This window comes from Strix aluco, chromosome 29 (assembly GCF_031877795.1).
Source record: "Strix aluco isolate bStrAlu1 chromosome 29, bStrAlu1.hap1, whole genome shotgun sequence".
In the NCBI taxonomy this organism is placed as follows: domain Eukaryota; kingdom Metazoa; phylum Chordata; class Aves; order Strigiformes; family Strigidae; genus Strix; species Strix aluco.
This window is the reverse complement of record NC_133959.1, coordinates 765,084-785,964: the sequence shown is the minus strand read 5'-3', so window position 1 is coordinate 785,964 and position 20,881 is coordinate 765,084. Positions and strand designations below refer to the sequence as shown.

General features: G+C 55.4%; 1 protein-coding gene across 4 annotated transcripts in view; it reads right to left on the bottom strand.

The window, feature by feature from the left end:
- Positions 1-117: 117 nt before the first annotated feature.
- The window catches only part of STK11 (serine/threonine kinase 11), a 42,943-nt gene continuing 22,179 nt past the window's right edge, over positions 118-20,881 (bottom strand). For 2 of the 4 annotated variants that reach the window (XM_074808540.1, XM_074808542.1), the window contains exons 7-10: positions 17,737-17,794; positions 9,572-9,768; positions 2,095-2,328; positions 118-774 (exon numbers count right to left, since the gene is read on the bottom strand). In XM_074808540.1, the coding sequence (XP_074664641.1) occupies positions 2,120-2,328; positions 9,572-9,768; positions 17,737-17,794 (464 nt within the window). In that variant the 3' untranslated portion in view covers positions 118-774; positions 2,095-2,119. The other 2 variants (XR_012621091.1, XM_074808541.1) reach the window with 2 other exon arrangements.

Sequence of the window (20,881 nt, the reverse complement as noted above, 5' to 3'; positions counted from 1 at the left end):
GCCGGGGGGGCCGCGCACCCACCCCCAGGAGCGCAGCCCCCAGGCAGAGGAGCTGGCGGAGCCCCAGCGCACGCCCCCACCCCACCTGCTGCAGGAGGAAGGACATGAAACCCACCGCGCTGTTTTCACTTTATTTTTTTTTCTTTAAAAAAAAAAAAGAAAAAGAAAAAAGACGACGAACGCACCCATTCCCTTTTCCGAGCCCTTTACAGCATGCAGGTTTAATAGAGTTTTGCTTTGTCTTAATACCTGTTTTTTTTCCTCATCTGGTTTATTTTAAACACATCACGATGTGTAGGAATCTCTAAATATACTGCAAATATAAACAAAACAAAAAAAAAAAGAGGAAAATATATAATATATAACAGTAGTCTAAAACATAAAGTGCACGGCAATGGCTTTGCACGACTTCTACACAGCCAGGGTGGGCCCGGCGGGGAGGGGGGCGCGGGCCCCCCCGCCCCCCGGCCCCGCTCATCCCACCCGTCCCCTCGCAAAATTAAAACCAGAATCAGTGTCTTGATTGGCAAAGAGTGACGGGGGAGGAGGGGCAGCATCTTCGCAGCCGGAGGTTTCATCCTGCGAGGTGGCGAGCGGGGTCTGGCCCCCATCAGCGGCTGGTTCCTGGCGCTGGCCGGAGCGGGGGGGCCGCGGGGGGGGGGGGGCCGGGTCCTTGCTGGGTTCCGCTGGGAGCTGTTGGGGGTCTCGAGCCCGGGGCCGCTGCCAGGAGTCGGGGCGAGGACGGGGGACGGGGCTGGCCCCGGCCCTGGGACGCTGCTCGAGGGAGAACAGAGAGGAGGGGGGGTAGGGCCGGTGCCAAGGGGGGTGCGAGCCCCCCGCGCCGCTCCCGGCCCACCCTGCTCCGGGCCTCCCCTCCCCCGCCGGCGCCGTGCGGGTGGGAGCGAGGGGGGGGCTGGGGGTGCTTCGCCCACGGAACCCCGGGCCCGTCCCTCGCCAGAAGCCCCAAGCGCGGGGGAAGCGCAGCCCAGCAACTTCTGCGAGGGGGGGGAGGCGCTTTGCTTCTCTCCCGGGTTTCGAGGCGCTAACGGGGGGGGGGGGCAGCGCGAGAGCGGCCGGTTCCCAACCCGGGTGTCCGGGGGGAGCGCGGAGGCCGGGCTGGGGCAGCCTGCCCGCACCTTCTCCTGCCCGCACCTTCTCCTGCCCGCACCTTCTCCTGCCCGCACCTTCTGCCCGCACGCGCCGGGCAGCTGCCGCGGAGCCCCGGGCCCGGAAAGGGGCGAGAGGAGCAGCAGATCCCGGGGGAGACCCAGATCCGAGGCATTTTCTTGCCACCGTAACTCCCCGCGCAGGTGACTCACTCCCAGCCATGAATTAAAGATGAAAGCTGCCACCGGGGCCTGACAGCTGCAGGGGGAGGAACAGGCTTTTATTTCTGGCTTTTTTCACACCACAAAGCTGGTCGTGATCCAAACAGATAACAGAGCCTGAGCCCCGGCGAGCGCCAGTGACGAGCAGAAGCGTGAGGCCGGGGGTGGATGAGCAGCGTGAGTCACGGCTGGCTCAGTTATGAATGAGGGGTGGGAAGGAGGGACGGGGCTGCGGAGCCGGGAGGAAGGAGCCGGAAGGAGGAGGGGGAAGCAGGGAGGGTGGAAGGGGCTTGGGGACAGCAGGGGCCCGGCCACGGGGGACACGGCCACCTCCCGGGGCAGAGGGGATCCCCAAAACATCCAGCACCCCGCTGCAGCCCAGCTCCTCCACACGCTGGAGGCTTCGTGCTCCCCGCAGCTGGGAGCAGGGCAGGGGGGACACCGGGGGGGCACCAGGGCCAGGGAAAGGGTGTGGGGGGTCACAACAGCCTGACTGCGGCCCAGGGAGGGGGACACAGGATTACGGCAGCAGCTCGCAAGGAGCGGGCAGTGCGGAGCCAGGCAGGCAGCAGAGCGGGACGCAGAGCGGCCCCCCCTTGGGCTCTGCACCCCCCAGCACCGCAGGGGACCCAGGCTCTGGCTGCGGGGGACGCTCAGGGCCCGGCGCTCTCCCCTCTCTACGCCCAGGACCTTCCCAGCTCCCTCCTGCTGCCCGCGGTCGGGGCAGGCTCTGATGTTCCCCCCCCCGGGGCCGGGCTGCCCGTACCTGTGCGGCGCGCGGGGCTCCCGCCTCACTGCTGTTTGCAGGTGGAGAGTTTGCGGATCTTGCTGCTGGCCGAGCAGGCCTTGCGCGAGGGGTTGGAAGAGGCGCTCGCCCGCCGCTCCGCCTTCGATTTGGTGCTCAGCTGTCCCGGCTCAGTCCCGTTCATGCACACGGCCTTGGGCAGCCCTTTGCCGCGGCTCTGCCCGTTCTGCCCTGCCTCCTCCTCAGGCACCTGTCCTGCAAGGGAAGGGAGACGGTGAGGCAGAGGAGGGCAGCGGCCCCGGAGCCACCCTTCCCACCGCCCGGAACGTGTGCGGCTGCCGAGGGAAAGCGGGTCCCGGTTCTACACCTTGGAGGACCATGGGCAGGGCAGCGCCAACGGGGGATGCGCGAGGCAGGGAGCCTGTGACGGCACCTCCCTCCCCGCTCCCACCCCGGGCTGGTTTCACCCCGGTTTCTCCAGCGCAGAGCAGCTGCTGGTCCCCAGCATGTGGGAGAGAAGAAAACCCGTGGCAGCGAGCGAGAGCCATGGGCACGGCCGGTCCCAGCCTCAAGAACAGTGTCCCCCACCCCCAACCCCAGGCGGCCGCTGCGCCCACCCTGACCCCCCGGCAGCAGCCGGCTCGTGGCCACCCCCAAAGGAGACACCCGGGTGGGAGAACGGCTTCAAACCAGCCCCGCTCCCCGCCTCGACCCGCCGGCTCAGCGTGACTCAGCAGAGCCGATGAAGAGCCATTTCCAGAGGCATCTGCCCACTGCCACGGCTGGAGCGGGGCTCAAGTCACGTCTCTTCACCCAGGGAGTGACAAAGGGCCCCCCCCCGGCACTGCCAAGGCCCGGGGCAGGGGGGGAAACCACCACAGAACCAGTCCGGCTCCCGTCGGCACCGCGGCGCATCCCCCGGTCAGACGTGGGGCTGAGGAGAGGATTCGTCAGGTCCCCGGCTCCCCCCCACCGGATCCAGCCGAGGCAATTTCCTTCCAGCAGGAGCGTCACGCTCCAGGGCCCTTCAGTTATGACTCAGAGGTTTGAGTGGAAGTGAAGGCTGTAAGACGATTATGTATAATTTTCTTTAAAGGATGCTCAATCCTTTCTCCGCCAAGGCCGAGCGGCACGTCATCTCTGTACTTGCGCCAGCGATCACCCCACCGCCGCTGCGTTCCGGGAGGAGGGAGGTGGGAGAGCCCCTTCTCTGGAGGAGGACAGTGGGGTCCACCTCAGAACCCCGCGCTCCCCCACCCCTCCCTGGTATCGCTGCGGGCTCCCGTCCCCCATCCCCACGCGGCTCTCGGGGCGCCCGGCAGCGACGCGCGGCCCATCCTCCACGGGCGAAGAGACATTTGGGAACCAAAGGCTGCGAGGGGACGCGGAGGGCACCTTGTTCAGACAAAGTCACCGCAGCACCCACCTCCCTCTGCCCGGAGGGCTCGTGCCGGGGAGCGGGATCAGCCTCGCTGGGCGCTCGCAGAGACCCTGAAGCAGCGAAGGCGGCGGGAGCCCAGCCCCGGCCCCTCTGCCCGGTGGGGACCAGTGGTTAAACCTCCCCGGTGCAGAGACCCGGAGCAGAGCTACAGCGAAAACGCATCCTCGGGGCTCAGGCCGCGGATCGAGGCTTCCACGGCCGGCCCGGCGTGGCGCAGGCCGCGAGCACCAGGTCCAGGCTGAGCTGCTGAGCCGGGCCCAGGCAGGAGCTACCCCGAGACATCGCCCCGATCGATCCACAGCTCAGCGCTGACAGATCCAGCTCCTGGCGCTGCCCTGGAGAGCCGCCGGCGCCACCGACACCTTCTGCCAGGGGCCGGCGAGGGCAGCGGCTCGGGGGCACGAAGCCGAACCACCCGCACGCGACGGAGCCGACAGCTTCTGAGCCCTGAAGCGGGTGGGGGTGGCTGCAAGGGGCTGAGGCGGCCCAGCTCGAGGAGCCCCTCCAGAGCTGCCCCAGGGACGCGGAGTGGAGCCGCTCGCAGCCCGAGACCAGCCCAGCCCGGCCGTACCCCCCCCAGGGGTCTGTCCTCTCCCCGCACCCCGAGCGCTCGTCTGCGGGGCCTCAAATAACCCCACTCGGAGCAAAGCTGAACACTTCTCCTTCCCCTTCCTCAGCTGAACTCAGGCCAAGTCAATTAATATTTCTGACTGGGGAGGGAAAAAAAATAATATCCAAACAGTTCATTTGTCTTTTGTGTGACTCTTCCCTCCTCCCCCTCCCACCCCGCTTCAAAAGCGCAGTCCCAGGAGTCTATTATGGATCCCAAGGAGGGAGGGCGAACTGCGAGCTAATTTTACCTCCTTCACCAATGACAGTTGCTGACGTTCAAATTAATGAAAATAAAAATTCAACATGGGTTGAAGTCTTGGCAACTGTCTGCCCACGCGGAAGCCAGTGACCCAGTGCTGTGTCTGCTCGAACAGCTACATCCTACCTTACCGCTGCCGGCTGGAGAGGGCTAAAAATAAAATAAATAAAAGGGGGGCTGAGAGAGGCGTTGGGAACGTGCATGTTCGTCCTTGCCACCTCTCACATTTCTTAATGGCTCCATCCAGCTCATTCAGGCACAAAAAAGGTTTCAAAATAAAACCATGAAGAGCTTTTCAATTGCGGTGTTTGTCAGACACAAGCTCAGATACATGATTTGCAGCCAGAAACGCACCTCTCCAGGCACCGGGCTTTCCTTAGACTACAGTCCTGGCTTTATTTTCCAGCCTCGGACTGAATGCTAAGGGAGAGAAACAAAAAGCCCAGCATGAAGCTACGCAGCGGTTCGCCTCTGCGGGCGGCCTGGGCTGCAGCGCAGGAAGGGGTTAATGGCAGGGGAGAGAAAAGCAGAGCACAGCTTCTAAATCTGAAACGCAGCACAAAAGCAACAAGCAAGACGCTTCCATCCCTCTCCCGCACACGCTGCCTCTCTCCAACAAGGAGGCAGCCGCTCCGGAGAGGCGGCTCCGTCACGTGCGCGGTGCCACAGTTCTCCTCTCCTCAGCACTTCCCTCCACGAGATGTTTAACACCGATTGAACCAGGGGCTGTAACATTTAAATCTCTCTAAAGAGCTGCATAAATCTTTAAATAACCCTTTAGAAATAAAAGCACATTCTCCAAGCCCCTTCTTCCTCCGAAGGACGCAAGATTTAATGAGGTTCCCTCTTTTCCCTCCCCAGTTGAACACCCACCCCCACCTATGAGTCACTTGTACTCCTGCTCTGGCTGCCCAGCAGAACCACAGCTGAATTGATCAGTCATTTACAAGTTTTTTATAAATTTTTATTTTAATATGGCGTCACTGTTAGAAATGTAACGCTCGCAGGGAGCTGAGCGAGTTCACAAGAATCCTGCAGGAAGACTCAGGTCAAAACCCAGGATGAACGTTTATCCTGGGTGGGCTCTGCCCCCCTGCCTTCGCCGTGCCAGGCCGAGCCCCGGCGCACCCTGTGCCCAGGCTGGGCTCCCCCCTTGCCCCCGGCCCTCTGGGGGCTGCTTCAAGCGCTGCGCTTGTGGGGAGGGGATTTCTGTCCACCACAAACACTGCGACTGCGAACTGCACCTTCACAGCCCAGCTCACCGGCCCCTCTGGCCCTTTTTGGGCCAGATTTGAAGGGCTCCGTACGAGTGCTGTGAACAGCCCGACCCCCGCCGCCGCCTGGGCAGGACTTGTGGGGGGAAGTCGAGAACGATCCATCACAGTGGACAGTTCTCAGCTGTGCGGTGCGTAAGTCCAAACCAATTCCTGCTGGGTTTGGGGACGCTCTGGACTACGCTTTGTCCTTTCGGGGCGAGCCAAGCCAGGGGCGATTTGTCTGAGGGAGAAGAATTTGTTCCGTGCTCGAATCTGTTCCCAAATCAAGGGTGGGAAAGAGCCACACGTGTTCAGACTCAAGGACCTACCTTGGCCAGGGCCCTGCCTGGCAGCACGAGAACATCCCGCACGGATCCATCCTCCTCCTGCTCCGGATGGTTCCCTGGGGACGCCCTGAGCTCCAGCCCACACCCCGAGAGCTGTGTGACAGCCCCCAGGAACCCCCCCTTGGGCACCAACACTGCAGAGGCGCAGCGAGAACACCCAGACTGGCTGGAAGCGGCGCTTTATTTCACTACCTCCCATAGCAATTAAGCAACAACTCTTGAAATAACTAAAAGGTTAAAACCCGTCACCGCTCACCACTTAAACCAAAGTCAGGTCCAGCCCAAGCACCCCGGCTAACCGTGACCTGGGAAGTGCTGCTCTGTGGGGCCACAATTAACCTTTAGGTCTCTAATCCCTCTGAAACAGCACAAATTACACACGAGAACTTTAAAAAAAAATAATCTGACAGTAATTTGCCTGTCATCTTCTCAAGTGACAGCTCTTATTTGGGTTTGAAGACCGCTGCTTGCATTAGGAGTGTGTAATAGCTGACGTGACCGCGCTGGAGACGATCTCCCGTGACCAGAGTCACCGGCCCGTGTGCGGGGTCCATCGGCTCAGCCGGCGGCCGGAGGAGCACTGGGAGGAGCCGGGCTCAGGCCAGGCTCAGGCCGGGCTCCCGGCCGTGCGCGGGGCAGTGACGCTGCCCGCAGCCACCCACGGCAGGAGGAGGTCTGGGAGCCGACACCAACAGTCCGAGGGGGGCTCAGCACCAGCCCTCACCCCACCGAGAAGAGGATCTCGCACGCTCGGCTGCTGCTCTCCAGAGGAAGGACAGAGCAGCTTGTTCTTCCAAACGCAGACGATAACGCCACTGAGACCCTCAAGCAGTAGCCAGGACAGATGGCTCTGTCCCGGGCCTGCTGGACACACAGCCACCCTCTGATGTTGGAAGTCTGCCTAAGCTTCCACTTTTTCATCACACGAAGTGCATAAACCAGACAGCAACGCAGGCTAATCGCCACTGGAAAAGTTAAAAAGAAACCAAATGTTTTTAACTAAGGTGAGAACAGGCCCGAATGCATCTTCTGTTCTAAATCATTCGCGGGGCAGGGCTGCAGGAACGGGCTGGATCTCACAAGCTGAGTAACCCACTCTGAAAGGGGTCACCTTCCTCTGCAGCATGCTGAACCCCTGCCGCTACCTTTGCTGAAAAATACAAAGCCAAAAACTAAAGAACGAGATTCCCTTGCAGGATAAAGTTATCTGCTGTGGAAATAATACAACTGTCCTGGAGATAGGCAGGATCCTGACGAAGCAAGGAGATGCTCCTGTACTCCCCAGCCACTGCCATTAGCTCAGGCCACGGGAAGCCCAGGAGAGCAGCAGCAGCTCTGGGGCCTAGGCTAAGCCTCACGCTCCTCTTCTGCACCCACGGCCGGCGGGAGCCCAGTGTCCTCTCCAAACAGCTCGTCACGACCGCTCAGTGCCCCGCTCTGTCCTCTAAGCCCTGCCTCAGCTTCCATCTCTGCAGCTGGGAACGCACAGGGAAGCAACAGAGCACCGTTAGAGACACGCACACGCTTATTCTCTAGTCTGACACCAAAAAAAGTGGTGACAGATGGTTCTGTGGGCTCTTGGGTCAGCTGTGAGATAGTCAAGTACTAAGAGCAACAGACCCGCTCTCGCAGAGGTTGTCACCGGGGCAGGCTGGGCCTCCAAGGGAGGTTACGGGCACACACAGACCAGCCGTACCTTCCTTCTGCCTCTTGAAGCCAGTTCAGAATGGAAAATGGAAAATTAGAAAGGGATGTAAGTGATGCTGGTTATGGATTTTCAAGCCTGGCAGCCTCATCACTGTGCTCAGGCCCCAGTGTCTGTGACAGGGCTTCCAGCCCTGAGACTTCTGCAGAATTACGTCTCGGGCACTTACACTCGGGCTGTTCCTGGTGAGCTCTTGCCGAGGGAAACGGCCGACCTCTGACAACAGGAATGGAGCTGGCTGCTCCTCCCTCCTGCTTCTGCACTTAGGAAGGCCCGAGCAATCAAGTCTGTCCTTCAGTGGGTCTATCGCATTCTTAAGAAGATCCCTCCTTTCACAAAGCCACCCCTAAGCTGTGAGGGAAGGCCTGGCCCTGGACAGATTCTAGCCCAAAAGTCTATGGGCTGTAAGAAGAGAGCAAAGGACAGAGCTCTGCAGGTCACCCAGCTGGCACGGGGACATCAGTCCTATTAGAAAAGGTTATAAATCACCCGACTGCCACCAGTGAATCAGCACTTGGAAACAGATCTGACTTCGCCGAGACTCCCTTCATCTTGGCAGCTCCACCCCTGACCCACCTCCGCATCCGCTTGGTTGAACATCTGCCCGGCCACCCGCCACGGGCCCTCACCCCGCGACGTCGCACGGCGAAGGTGGGACTCGCCGCTGGGCTCGGCGCAGCCTCTCCCCCTCTCCCCTTGGAAGGCGCTGCCCGGGGAGCCAATCTTGGTTCAAGTTGTTGCCCAAAGAAGTTTTGAGCGTTGGGGACAATTTGAGGCTTATTACAACTCACGGCCTGACTCTTTATTCTTCGATGATCGTGCTTCAAAAGAGCAATTTCCACGTAACCAGGAAATCAAGAGAAAAACAAGGGCTTCAGGTGCAAGATTTGGTAAAACCAGCCCTTGCTTTTACTCAGGTTCGCAGAAGCCCACCAGGTCATCATTAAGGAAAAACTAAAGCAGCTTGGTTAGTCCTGAACTACAGAAACTGGGGCTTTCCGTATCGCAGGGGAAGGTCAGTCACAGGATCCTCTAATCACGCTGCGGTAAAGTAAATCCGCATCCCTACACGGAGCACCTGAAACCCTCCCTCCAAAGCAATTAATTACACCAGGCTGGAGCGATTCACCTAGAAACTGCCGTTCTGTCGATGGGGGCAGCGAGAACAGGGGCAGCAGCAGCGAGGAACCGCTGCTGCCGTGACCAAAGCCGAGCAGCCCTTGTCTTCAGCCCGACCGCAGCCGTGCCCTTCAGCCCCCTGCTCACAAGCCACCCAGCTGAGAGCTCCAGAGCGGCCGAGGGAGGAGAGCGGCTCGATTACCAGCACTTTGCAAGAGCTGCCTGGTTAAAACCACACACACGCCTGTACTTACTGGTTGGCTTACCTTAAAACAACAGGAAACCCCTGATAAAGAAAGAAGCAATTCTGTAACCAGAGTTACCAAGACTGGAGCAGAAGAAAGGTCTGAGGGTAAGGCTACAAGCACCCTTCGTCCCCAGATGTGCCATCTACTCTGAGCACTGAGTCATTTTAGGGCTCTGCTCCAAAATAACTCAGTCTAGCAAAACTGGCCAAAAGAATTAAATGTGCTAAACAACAGAGGCCAGCAGGAGCAAGCCGTTACTGGATGAAGGAAGGAAACTGCCGTGCGGATAACACGCAGGAAGGGGCATCCTGGTTGATCAAATAAAGGACCGAGGCATCCGGAGCGTCACGGCTCACTCACCATGCGTCACTCACACCACTTCCTAATCAATAGTCTCCTCCACTGCTGAAAGGATTATTCAGACCTTGAGGCCCTTCCTAAAAAGCTTTAAGCAGACAAAAAAAAAAAAAGCTACTTCTGCCCTACCCATCCCAGCATCATTCTCTCCTACCTGGTACTGTGAAGTCCTGAGTGTAGATGATATCATCTTCAATGCCATACAAGTCATCATCGTCATCTTCCTCATTGTAGCCATGCAGATCTTCCAGATAAGGCACCGCCGTCATGCTTCTCCACCTGTCCTTTGTTTCTGGGCTGGGAGGTATGGGCACCAGAGCCTCTGCCTGAGCGTGTTTCTTACGAAACCAACTGCAAAGAGTCCAAGAGCATCACATCAGCATCTCAGAAGCCATATGGGTGGCCTCTTACATTTTCATCGCACTTTCACGGCGGGGTTCCAACACCAGACTGTCTCTGGGACATCCCCCAGCGCTGCATGTGGCCACTGGAAGTTTCCTAGACTGGAAACTTGCCTCCACACTCCAGCGACCCTCTCCTGAACGCAGGTGGGAACAGCGGTTCCTCCAGGCCGAGGGACTTCCAACACGCCCTTCCAGCCCACACACCTCCTGCTACTCCCCCTGCAACTCGTCCCGCTGCAGGGAGAATCGGTTGCCCGTGGCTACCAAACGAAGAGGTCAGGCGATGGCCGTCCAGTCGCCCCCTCTCCGACAAACCGCGTTGTTCCGCTGCCTTTGGGGGCGGCGTGCGGAGCCGCGGGCTGTCCCGCCTAGCGGGGAGACTGTCCTACACCAGGCTGTTACTGAGGCCTTGCTCTGGAGGGTCATTCCACACGCAGGAAGGGTCAGGAGGCATCAGCACCCCCCCACGTAGGACCATCTCCTGAGCTGCCGCCTGCTCTCCTGATAAACTCGTGAGTCGGCGCTGAACTCAACCCCCCTGTTTCTGTGCTGTGGGCTGGATGTCAGTCAAGCCCCTGGGATCTATTCTTCCTGGTCTTTGCACAGTAAGAGGGAAAAAAAAGCCTCACCAGATGAACCGCCCTCTCGTGCTCACCTTGCTAAACATTACGTAGATGCCACTTACCTGCACAAAGAGACGCTCAGTCTTTCACGGCAGGAGGCAGCTTAGAAAGTCTAAGCTTTCTCCCCATTTTCAAAGTTCACTTTAGGCTACAAAAGGGTTCTGCTTTAGGAAGCAGCTTAAGGTCTCTCTGAAAACACACCTCGGAAGCAGGTCAAGATCTACAATTATCCCCTCAAGGCACATCCACTTCTTGGCCTGACGACTGCTGCCCTGGACGAGCCTGGTGTGACACGAGCGCTCCCCCTCCAGAGCTCGCACCAGCACCCGGTAACCTCTGGCCAATGACCACTGGGGAGGCCTGAAGCCACTCACCAAAGAGCTCTTATAAACCTGAACCATCTGGTTTTTATCACTCCAGTTCCAAATTCATTTTAGCAAGTAAGGGTTGGAGGCATCTCCTGCACAGAAGAACTGTAATTATAACTTTTTTCTAGTCTTACATTGCTTTGACAGTAGGCCTAAAAAAAAAAAAGTGGCATTCTAACAAGAGTATCCAGCAAAAGCAAGGAGTTCGGAGATAAGTGAAAATGGAGCTATTGGGACAAATCAGCTATCTGAAGGAGGAGTGAGCCCTTACGCAGAACCCCTGCTTCACAACTAGCATCTCTAAACTTTCCTCTGCAGGGATTGCGCTGCAAAGTCAGTCTGCCGCTCTGGGCGGAAGGCAGCACCTTGCCGTTTGCTGTAAGAAAGAGTGAAGGAGTCCCTATAGCCTGAAGTTTTTAAAGGAAATGTATTTTGGCCAATCACAGAGCACGTCAGCGTCGTGCAAGGAACCACGTTCCGTCCTTCCACGCCGACAGCCCGAAGGGATGGACGACGCCCCAGCGAGCCGGTGCCACGCTGCCGCCGAGCTCCCTCCGTGCTCGCACCACGCGGTGCCGGCAGCTGCGGCCACGGCAGCGGCTCCGGAAGGTGCCGGAGAACCGAACCAAGATCTGACCTGTCACGGGTGGCCTCTGGTTCACGAAGCAGCATTACAAGAGCCAAGTAAAAGGTGACCCCAGAGACCGGACTAGCAGGGGCGAGCAGGTCCGACACAACTAGACTTTGGCCAACAGCTTCAGCACATCCCGGGGACGGCTGCCCGGGGGGTGCGCGTGGCACGCCGCGCTCCGCATCCGATTCCCTTCCCTCGAGAGACTGTTTCCACCAGGGGAGCGACTGCCAAGACGGCAAATTCCGCCTGGGCTGCTCCAGCCCGGCAGGACCATCTCGCACAGGGACAGACCAGCCGACACAGCCCCCGGGTGTTTTTTGCCAGGGGCACTGGAGCTACGGGGATCCAAACTAAACACCAGGGATCTAAGGAGGACAGAATATACGGGACAAGTGAGATCAGAACGACTGCCTTTAAAGGAAGATTTTAAAGGGAGAAAGCCTAGAAGTCTACAGCAACTAGTGTTTTTATTTTGCTGTGTTTCAGCTCTGCCTCTTTCTTCCCTTCTGTCCTACTTAGCAGAAGAGTAAAAATAGGTTTTTATTAACAGCAGAAACCTGAATCACTGTACTCTAGTCATAATGATTCCATCCTCTGGGAGGTGATTTCAAATACTTGCATATGCATATATGGTAATGAGGATATAGAGTGAGAAGAGAAATTCATTGAAGTTCTAAGAAAATTCAAAGACCTCTTGGAAGAAGCCTCAAGCAATTCTGTACAGAGTAGCAGAGTATTTCCTGGCAAGCAGTTTTCCAGCAGGGACAGATATTTTGCTTTCTGCACTGGTGCTAAATGTTATTAGTGCAGATTTGCTCTTCAGCTGAGGACCACTGGCTCCAGCAAACGCCCTAATCTGGCTCAAGAAGCTCCTGGCCACTGACTAAGCCAGAAAGCAGCTCCTCTCCCACAGTGCAACCCTGCCATCAGTCAGCGAGGCAGATGAGCTGTCCCTCCTCACCCGGCCCTCACCGCCGACCCTGCACCAGCTGGGTTAGAGCACTGCTGAGAGCCCCATTCCCCCAGTTATTCCCAGTCTCACCGATGTTTTCTGAGCCAACTACACTGGCGCAAACATCGCCGTTTGCCTGGTGCTGGCAGGCCGCTGCTTTAACACCAAGGGAACAGAAAAGCCTCTGCAGATCTCAGGCGTGCCCCTTGTCCAGAACATCCCCTGGAAGAGGCAGATTCCCCTCTGCTCTGCGAGAATCTCTTCGCCACTCACCGCCCTTTGAAACAGAGCGAAGGGAGCAGTAGCAAGAGATCTTGTCTTACTGCTTTGCAAGCTCGCTGAGAATGCCTGCAAAGCACAGAAACTCCAGACAGCTGCGGCCCAAGTATTAATTGTGATCCTGCCAGTTGAGAAGTGGTGTCCAGACGGGCTGCTGTAATCTACAGGGAGATAAGACAGCAAGGGTCAAGGACTGAATGAAAAAAGGAACTGGGCTGACCAGCGCTTAATGAGCCTGTCTGGTTTGCAGCTTCCAAGCTCGAATTTCACATCAGAAGTCATCACTGCTCTTTTCAAGTTCTGGTATAAGCAAGGTTAAAATAAGAATCAGTAAGCACAGCTGCAGCTTCCAAATACTTACAGCTAATTCATTTCCCATTCTAGGTCACAAACATTTCAGTTCGCTTGTTTTGTATATGGACAATTTTCTCTGAAACCAGATGCCAAGCTGCAGATCACCACCCTGCCAGCAAGGATCGGTTATGAATGATTCTCCACCTCCCACGACACATGTAAGGGCTTCAAGCTTACTGGAAGGTCACTGCCACCACAAGAAGCAACTACCAGCGCTCTGGTTTAACTCAGTCCTCTCGCAGACGAACGCGGAAGGCACACGACAGTACGCCCCGGGGGAAGGCAACACGCTAGCAATAAATATACAGCGGCGCCCCTGCAATCACTGCTCCAACTCCTGTAACATCAAGAGATGTCCAAGTTCTTAAGTCAGGTCCATAAAGAAGGAGAAGTAGGAAAGCGAAGCCGTTCTCCCCTAGCTGATGCTGGGGCCAGAGGTGACAGTCCAGACTCGCTGAGGTGTTCTGTGCAGAGGTGGAGACTCGCGCTTCTTTAACACGTCACACACACCGGTGCGTTACGAAACCGATTTGCAGAGCGTGGGTAGAATCAAAGATTCCTTCCACGTGCCTGCCATGGGGAATGCAGGCAGACCCGCTGCCTCGGCGAGAAAGCAGAGGAGGGGGGCTTTGTGCGAGTCCTGCCGAGGGGAGATTACTGCAGAGCACCGCGGACGAGGGACCGGAAAGCCCACGAGCACCCGTGCGGCTGCAGAGGTGAAGGGAAACCCCGCTCGCTCCCTCCCGTGCAGGCGCAGAAGCGAAGGAGCACGCTCGGTGCCTGCAAAGGAATCCACAGTGGGAACGCACGCGGCTTTCCAAGGGGCTCGGGACCCGGGGTTTGAACAGTGAGGCAGAGCACCGGCCAGCCACCCTCCCAACCTCGCGGGAGGGCTCCGGGGTGAGCAGAAGCACCTGGGGAGGTGGCACGGCAGCCCCAGGGCCTCAGGAGGAGGCACTAGCCCAGCAGGTTAATTTGCACCTCCGCTAATAGAAGGTGGAAGTGCCTTCCCTTTCTTGCTATAAATTCTTGCAATCGTATCTATGACTGAACAAATTAAGTGTGACACTTCTGGAGAAGGAAGGCAAGATGGTTGCCTTGGAAACAAGGGACAGAGGTAGAATTCTGCATCCACTTCATCACTTTAAGTGCTGCAGCAGGGTCAGTGAATTAGTTACAAAATGCAGTATACGAGCATTAAGCCCTTCAGCAAAAGCGCGGGGTAGAGAGGAGCTGGGGAACAACCTGTCGGGAGCGGGCTGCTCCCTCCCGGGCTCTCGGCAGCTTTTCTTCACTGCCCCGCGCCCCCACCCCAGGAGTACAAAATATTCCGAGGTGAACTGAAAGTGTCAGTTTTCCACTGACCATCCTCCTATCCAGATCCTTCTGGGAAGAGCAGGTTTCAAGGCCCTTTCATTGTTATTCAGGGGTCAGCTTCTGGCAGTTCATAAACTCTTAGATGACAGGCTGAGAGCGCTTTAATTCATTTCCATTTACAACTCGCAGGTCTGCGCTGCACAGCCTGACTAGGTTTCAAAAGCCTCTGAAGGCAAAGAAAAAGAGAATTTAGTTTTGTCCTGCTGAATTAAAACAAAGTGCAGAAACATGAGTTTGATGCAAGAGTTCAGCTAAGGAAGTGAGGTGAGGAGAAAGGCAGCTGGCAGGTATAAAACTAAGCAGACTCTTCCTGCGGGGCTGCCACTGCAGGGGGGAAAAGCCTTTGGAGTAGCTGACAAGAAGAAAGGGAGGAATGGCCGAATTACCATCGCTGGGCAAGAACCACGTGCCTGGCTGCCTCCTCTGCCTCCTGCAGCTCTGCTGCTTCCCGGAGCAACGCTCAGTACTTCCTGACACACTGATTAAGCCTTTTATCCTTGATCCCACCACAAGAGTGAGAAACATCCCTGCATGGAAGGTGAGATGTGAGTGTTCATCCAGCCCCGGGTGGATCCGAGCGCCCAGCTCGGGAGTGTCCGGCCGCAGGACGCTCGCTGGGTCACATCCCCTTGGGGTCACCCGTCCCCGCGGGGCAGGGGAACGTGGCCCCCTCCCATCGTGCCGACACCAGCAGCACGTGGCTCCAAAGCAAAAAACCCACTGCCCAGGACACGGGGGCTATTTCTGTTGATTTTCAGGGCACTTTGATAATCTCGACTGTCTGTATGAGCAAGGCACCAGTAACATCAGCTCAAAGACATAAAAGGAGACTTCCAGCAGCTCGGAAAGGCACCGGGTAATTCTGGTTTGAGCCAGTATCCATCTCAGCAGGGCAGCCCGGGTAAGTCGCTTGATGTTTCTATAGTCTAGTTCCTGTGCCTTAACACATGCTTTTGTGGGAGGAGTGTAGAGAAAACCCAAAATCATTAATGACTATTACTCCCCCACACACTAGAAATCTAAGGATTCTAGAAATCAAGTCTTTTCTTACTAAAATGCTTTCCAAAAACCCTCTGACAATATCTGAATGGCTACCTGCTGCCCTTCCGATCGCTTTGTTCAATGAAAAAAAAAAAATCAGGGTCAGGTTAAGCATAAGGGCTAAGCTTCTCTTCTATTTAAAGAAAAGCCAAGAGAACCAAACGCTGGATTCTTTAGCACAATGCTACTCACAAAAAGGAGATGGACAGACACATCCAAAGCCCAAGGCTGCAAGCTCTGCTGTGCTTGATGTAATTATTAGGATGCCACAGCAGGAGGAAGGAGGCAATTACTAATAGGGGAGAAAAGCCTGTTAAGAAGCACTGGCTAAGCTCACAGAAAACTAATAAGAGCCTAAGCCTTGGGAATGCTCCCGTGGTTGCAGGTAGAGTCTTTCTTCAGCCCCTCGGAGCGCCGCGAGCCCGGCCGCCAGCAGCTGTGCCCAGGTACGGGCAGGCTGTGCCCGCGCAGCGCGGGAGGCTTGCGCCTGCCCTCCACGCCAGCAGCGTGCTCTGCTTTCTCCTGCTTTCTAAGTACCAGCAGGGTCTCCAGAGAAACCTCTCTGCTTCCAGCTGGGCAAAGCTGACGCAAAAACTCCCTGCCACATGGGAGTATAAAATCGAGTCTGTTGAGTCAGGAAAGCAGCTCGAGCACCGAGCAGTGACAGAGGAGAAGCAGGCACGCTGCCCCAGGCGAGGGGCAGTTCACTGAAGGCACTGGGAGGGAAGAGAGCGCCTTCAGCGCTTCACTCAGCGCCTGCTCAGGACGAGACTCTGTTCCTGCCGCGCTTCTCCACGGCGCTCACTGACAAAGCGTCGGTTCGGCTGCGCGGCGAGCTGATCGCCACCCCACGACTGGCTGTAATGAACACAACGACTTCATTATGAAGTACAAAAGCATACGGTGCTTGAAACTAGTCCTGGGCGGCAGAGGGGAGGCCAGGCAGCGACAGCAGGAGCTATTGTGTCGAAGCCCGGCTCTGTACGGGATGCGGCACTGAAGAGCCAGCCCCAAGCAGCCTCTTGTGGCCCAGCTATTGTTGGGAGCCATGTGCATGGGGAAGGGCAGCCCTGAAAAGCAAACGCCTGCTCCCATCATCTCCCAGACCCAGTGAAACAACCAACGCACAGTGCTTGGCTACTATTAAAAGAGTCAGCCTGCCTGCTTAATTAATTGACCAGGCAAGACTTGCCTCCCCAGGCTCTTTGATCTTCGTCAGGGGTATGCCGCAGTCACTCCTCTGCAGAACGCCAGTGCGCTTCAAGCCTGTCAGGGTTTGTTCTGTGGCTCCTGCAGATGCCTCCCGTGCCGTAACATCTACCAGGGATCATCATCTGACAGCACATGGCTACCACTGCTGGGTTTTTTTTTTTCTCCAAGAGACACAAGAAGAAAACAGTGCCCTTCCTGCCTGCAGGCAGCACAAAGCAGGCCCATCACCTTCCAGGATCAGAGCCTTGTTTTTACAAGGTTCCCAAAAGCTTTCTGGGCAAGCTCGCAGGCAGGAGCTCTGCCGAGCAGCTGCGGTCCAGCAGGCAGCTCTGCGCGTCCTCAGAAGCACTTCCTATTCAAAGAGGAGATAAGCTAATGCAGCCTCCGCGATGAAGCATCCTTATGATGCTTTTTGTTCTTGTACTTTTATCCGCCCAGGAAATCTCTGCTCAGAGGCAGCATGTTCAAACAGATCCTTTAAAAAAAAAACCCTCAGAGATAACGGGGCCTTCCCCCCCCACCCCCCAGACAATGGCAGGGATAAAGGGGGAGGATATGGGGGAGGGAGGAGTATGACATTAAAGCAAAAGAAAAAAAATTTCCTATTGTCCTGGAACGCTTCTCCACATACTGATTCCATATGGAGCAAATATCAAGGGATATTTCTGTCACTAGACTGTCCAGAAAACCAGAACTAACCCACATTTCTAAACAGTCCTAGTTCAATAACCCAGCTTTAAGGAACCCCTGTTCTTCTGCTCCGTTAGTACTAGCTGACCTCTGAAAAAAATTATCCAGAACCCTTAATTGTCAAGAACCAGTCACGCTAGAAACATATTTTCAACATATTCATTATTTACTGGTTAGCAATTCAAATGCTTTAACCGGATGCTCTAATAGGAGGAAAAAAAGCCAAGTAGGGGTTGCCAGGGCTCCAGCAGAGCTGGAGGAAGGATATCTAGTGACTTCCATGTGTCTGCTGTCAAAAGGAAAAATGAGTTGAGAGCAATAGCACAGGTACATTAGCATAAGAAGCAGAAAGAGAATGACTAATAGGAAGAAGCTGAACACTCACTTGTGCTGCCTTATCTGCTGTATTGAAAATCTCTTGGCTGGGTCGTATTCAAGCATCCCTGAAAAGAAGGAAAAAAAGTCCAGGTGTGATCACAGATGCTCTCAGCCAAGCTGAAGACAGGAAGCATAAAGCTGAACCCTTCCCTCCCACCTCCCTCCCCCAACAGCGACTGGTGTGTCCAGTCCTCCCGGCAGTTTAGGGAGCCTTTGCCTCCAGGAAGGGGCTGCGCATCGCTCACGGGAAGTTCAGCACAAAACCCCAACTCCGTTGCTGACTCCCTGATCAAGTCTGTTCCTCAGTTTCCCCACCTGAAAAGTGGACACGACCTTCCCCTCCTTCACACAGCGGGGACAGAGGCTGGTACAGCCCTGGATCGTATGTCCGAGCACGTCTCCAGGCGGAGAACATCAAGACTTTGCATTTCCCAGATAAAGCCAGTGAACTTTCTCCATGGAAGAGCCAAAGCCTTTGGCATAGCACATATCCAGCTGCTCGGCAGCCCAGAAACTAGTGAAATTCTATTCTGGAAGTACAGCTGGGAAGAACTGACAAAAAAAATAATTCTACTGTCCATCCTTTTGTCCTAGCCAGGAGTTTGATTTCTGGCATCATCTGCTAAGATAACTGGGGTGGGGGTGAAAAGAGGGGGGAGAGGAAAAGTAGCTTATCAGTATTCTCTCTAGGAGAGGGAGGTGGATTCCTTAAACAGACTCATGAGATGCCCACTCTGCTCCACTGTCTTTAAAAAGCTTCACAATCCAACAGAAGGGAAGTAGCAAGTTTTGCCGTATTCTTCAGAAACTAACCAGTGGGACCCAACAAGCCCCATCCAGCAGCATCCAAGATATTCTCCAGTGAAGGTTCCAAGAATATATTCATCTAATGAATGTTAACGAAGTCTCACTGCTGTACAAGTTTTGCTTTTACTGGATGATACCTCCTTGTTGCTCTTGAAGCACTAGCACTGTGGAGTCTTGCGCAGGCAGCATGAAGAGTACGGTCTGGGAGAGAGGTGAGAGAGCAGGAGAACCCTGTCTCCAGCAACCAGAAGAAAAGCAAAGCCAGGAAGCAGAACAGACGGTCAGACAGGAGTTAAGAAAGTCAGGACAAGGAGCAAACAGTGCAGAGTGCTGGGGAGGGGCAGTACAAGGACACAGTGCAAACACAAGGATGGGAGATACATCTGGGTGGACACTTGGGAAGGGAGGGCTGGAAAGAGAGGCTGTACTTCAAGTAAGAAGTTGCAAGGGCTTTGCGGATCGGTTTCTGCAGTGCTGTTGAACAAAGATAATGGAAGAGATAAATCCCCAACAGCACATGTGGTAACAAAAGCTGCTCCAGAACATCTTCCTTGTTAGTTCAGTTTGTATCACACTACTAACAGTAATGAATACGGGCAAAGATAAGGTACAGCGTGGAAGGACTGAAGTTATTTTCCCCCAGAAACCCAAATCCAGTTTGCCATGGCAATTTGTAGAGGTTTGTCAGCGCTGATGACAGCACTAATGGCTTCGGGGCAGCCGGGGTCACCGCTGATCCCCATGACATCTCTGTGAGGTCGGTGAAACACGGGGAGACCTCTCCAGGTTGGAGGAGGTGAAGCGCAGCACAGGCACCTGCCTCATGAACTCAGCAGAGCCTTCAGAGCCCGCCGGAAATCACCCCTTGGCTTGCCAAGACCAAAGAAAGATTGCTCCGTGCTCGAGAGCTCTAAACCGCGGGCAGCTCCTTATCCCTGGTCCCTTCTCCCCTGACCAGGCTGGAGCCCGGCAAACAGGCCGCCAGCAGCCCAGGCAGCAGCTACAGACAAAGCCCTGGGCGGCAGGAGGTGACTAACGCCAGCGGCAGTGCCGAACCCCACCGAAGGCGTATTCTGAGACGGTCTCACAGTGAGAGGGAGAGAAGGGGAGACATGGTTGAACCATCTTCAGCAGAGAAGGGATTTGATCCTGAATCCTGCCATCCTGCAGAGTGCTGCAACACAACGTTTAGGTGCTTTGGCAGGGCTAACTCCAAGTTGTTTCCTCACCTTGGCCATTGTCAGTGAACTGGTGCTGGGGAATGCCCTTTTTTCAGTGAGTACTATAACACAACCCCCCTTACAGTTAAAAATTATCATTTTAACATGGCCTTTATCAGGGTCCTTGCAGTGTGCTCCTCTTTTCTTCTGTACTCCAGCACGCATCCCTGGCAGTCCCTGCAGCCTTCTCGGAACAACAGAACAGCTGAGGTTGGAAGGGACCTCGGGGATCACCCAGGGCAGGGCCAGCTTGCCCAGGACTGTGGCCAGTTGGGTTTCGAATGTCTCCGAGGATGGAAACTCTGCAACCCCCCTGTGCAACCTGTTCCTGTGCTCAACCACCCTTGCAGTAAAGGAGTTTTCTCACATTCAGATGGAATTTCTCCTCACCTTACAAGAAAAGAAATAATAATTGGAAAACAAAATGGGAAGGTGGTTCAGAGAAAAAAAAAAATCCCACACCTAATTAAATAACCTATTAATAAGATTATTAGACAGTAGCTTCACAGCTGAGCTGCTCAAATGTGCTGGCTTTTTTTTTTTTTAAATAGGACTGCAGAAAGATCTTACGTGATGTCTAGGGGACACCAGAGCAAGTACTGGCTAGGTTATCTTGTTAATGTTATCAGAAACAGGTAAGTCAGGACACCACCCCCACCCCAATTTATTTATTTAAAGATAAATTTCAAGGTGGCTTTGGAATCCAGCTTGTTATCAAGTTCAGGATAAACTTCTGCGCATCCAAGCAGATACAACTAGAAACTCTTCCCCGAAATCTGAAGTACAGTGGGACTGTCCCAAGGCTCCTGCACTCCCGGTCTGGGATTGATTTCACCAGGGTGCTGCAGAAGAGGAGCTGGAGCAGCCTCACAAGCAGCTCGCTTCGACCAAAGGGAAAAATAACGTGCAGCAATTCAAATACTGTTTAAGGAATGACAGGGCTAACAAATCCGAGGCGTTTACCGGATGAAACCAGTACAAGCAGAGGATAAAGTTTTAAGGCAAATTATTAGAAGGGGCCTAACAGCACCAGTTACAGATAGCTATGGTGCAGAGAGCTGGACTGTTCTCAAGTAATTAAAAAGGCATAAAGAAGATAATTGACCAAAAAGAATATTTACTTTA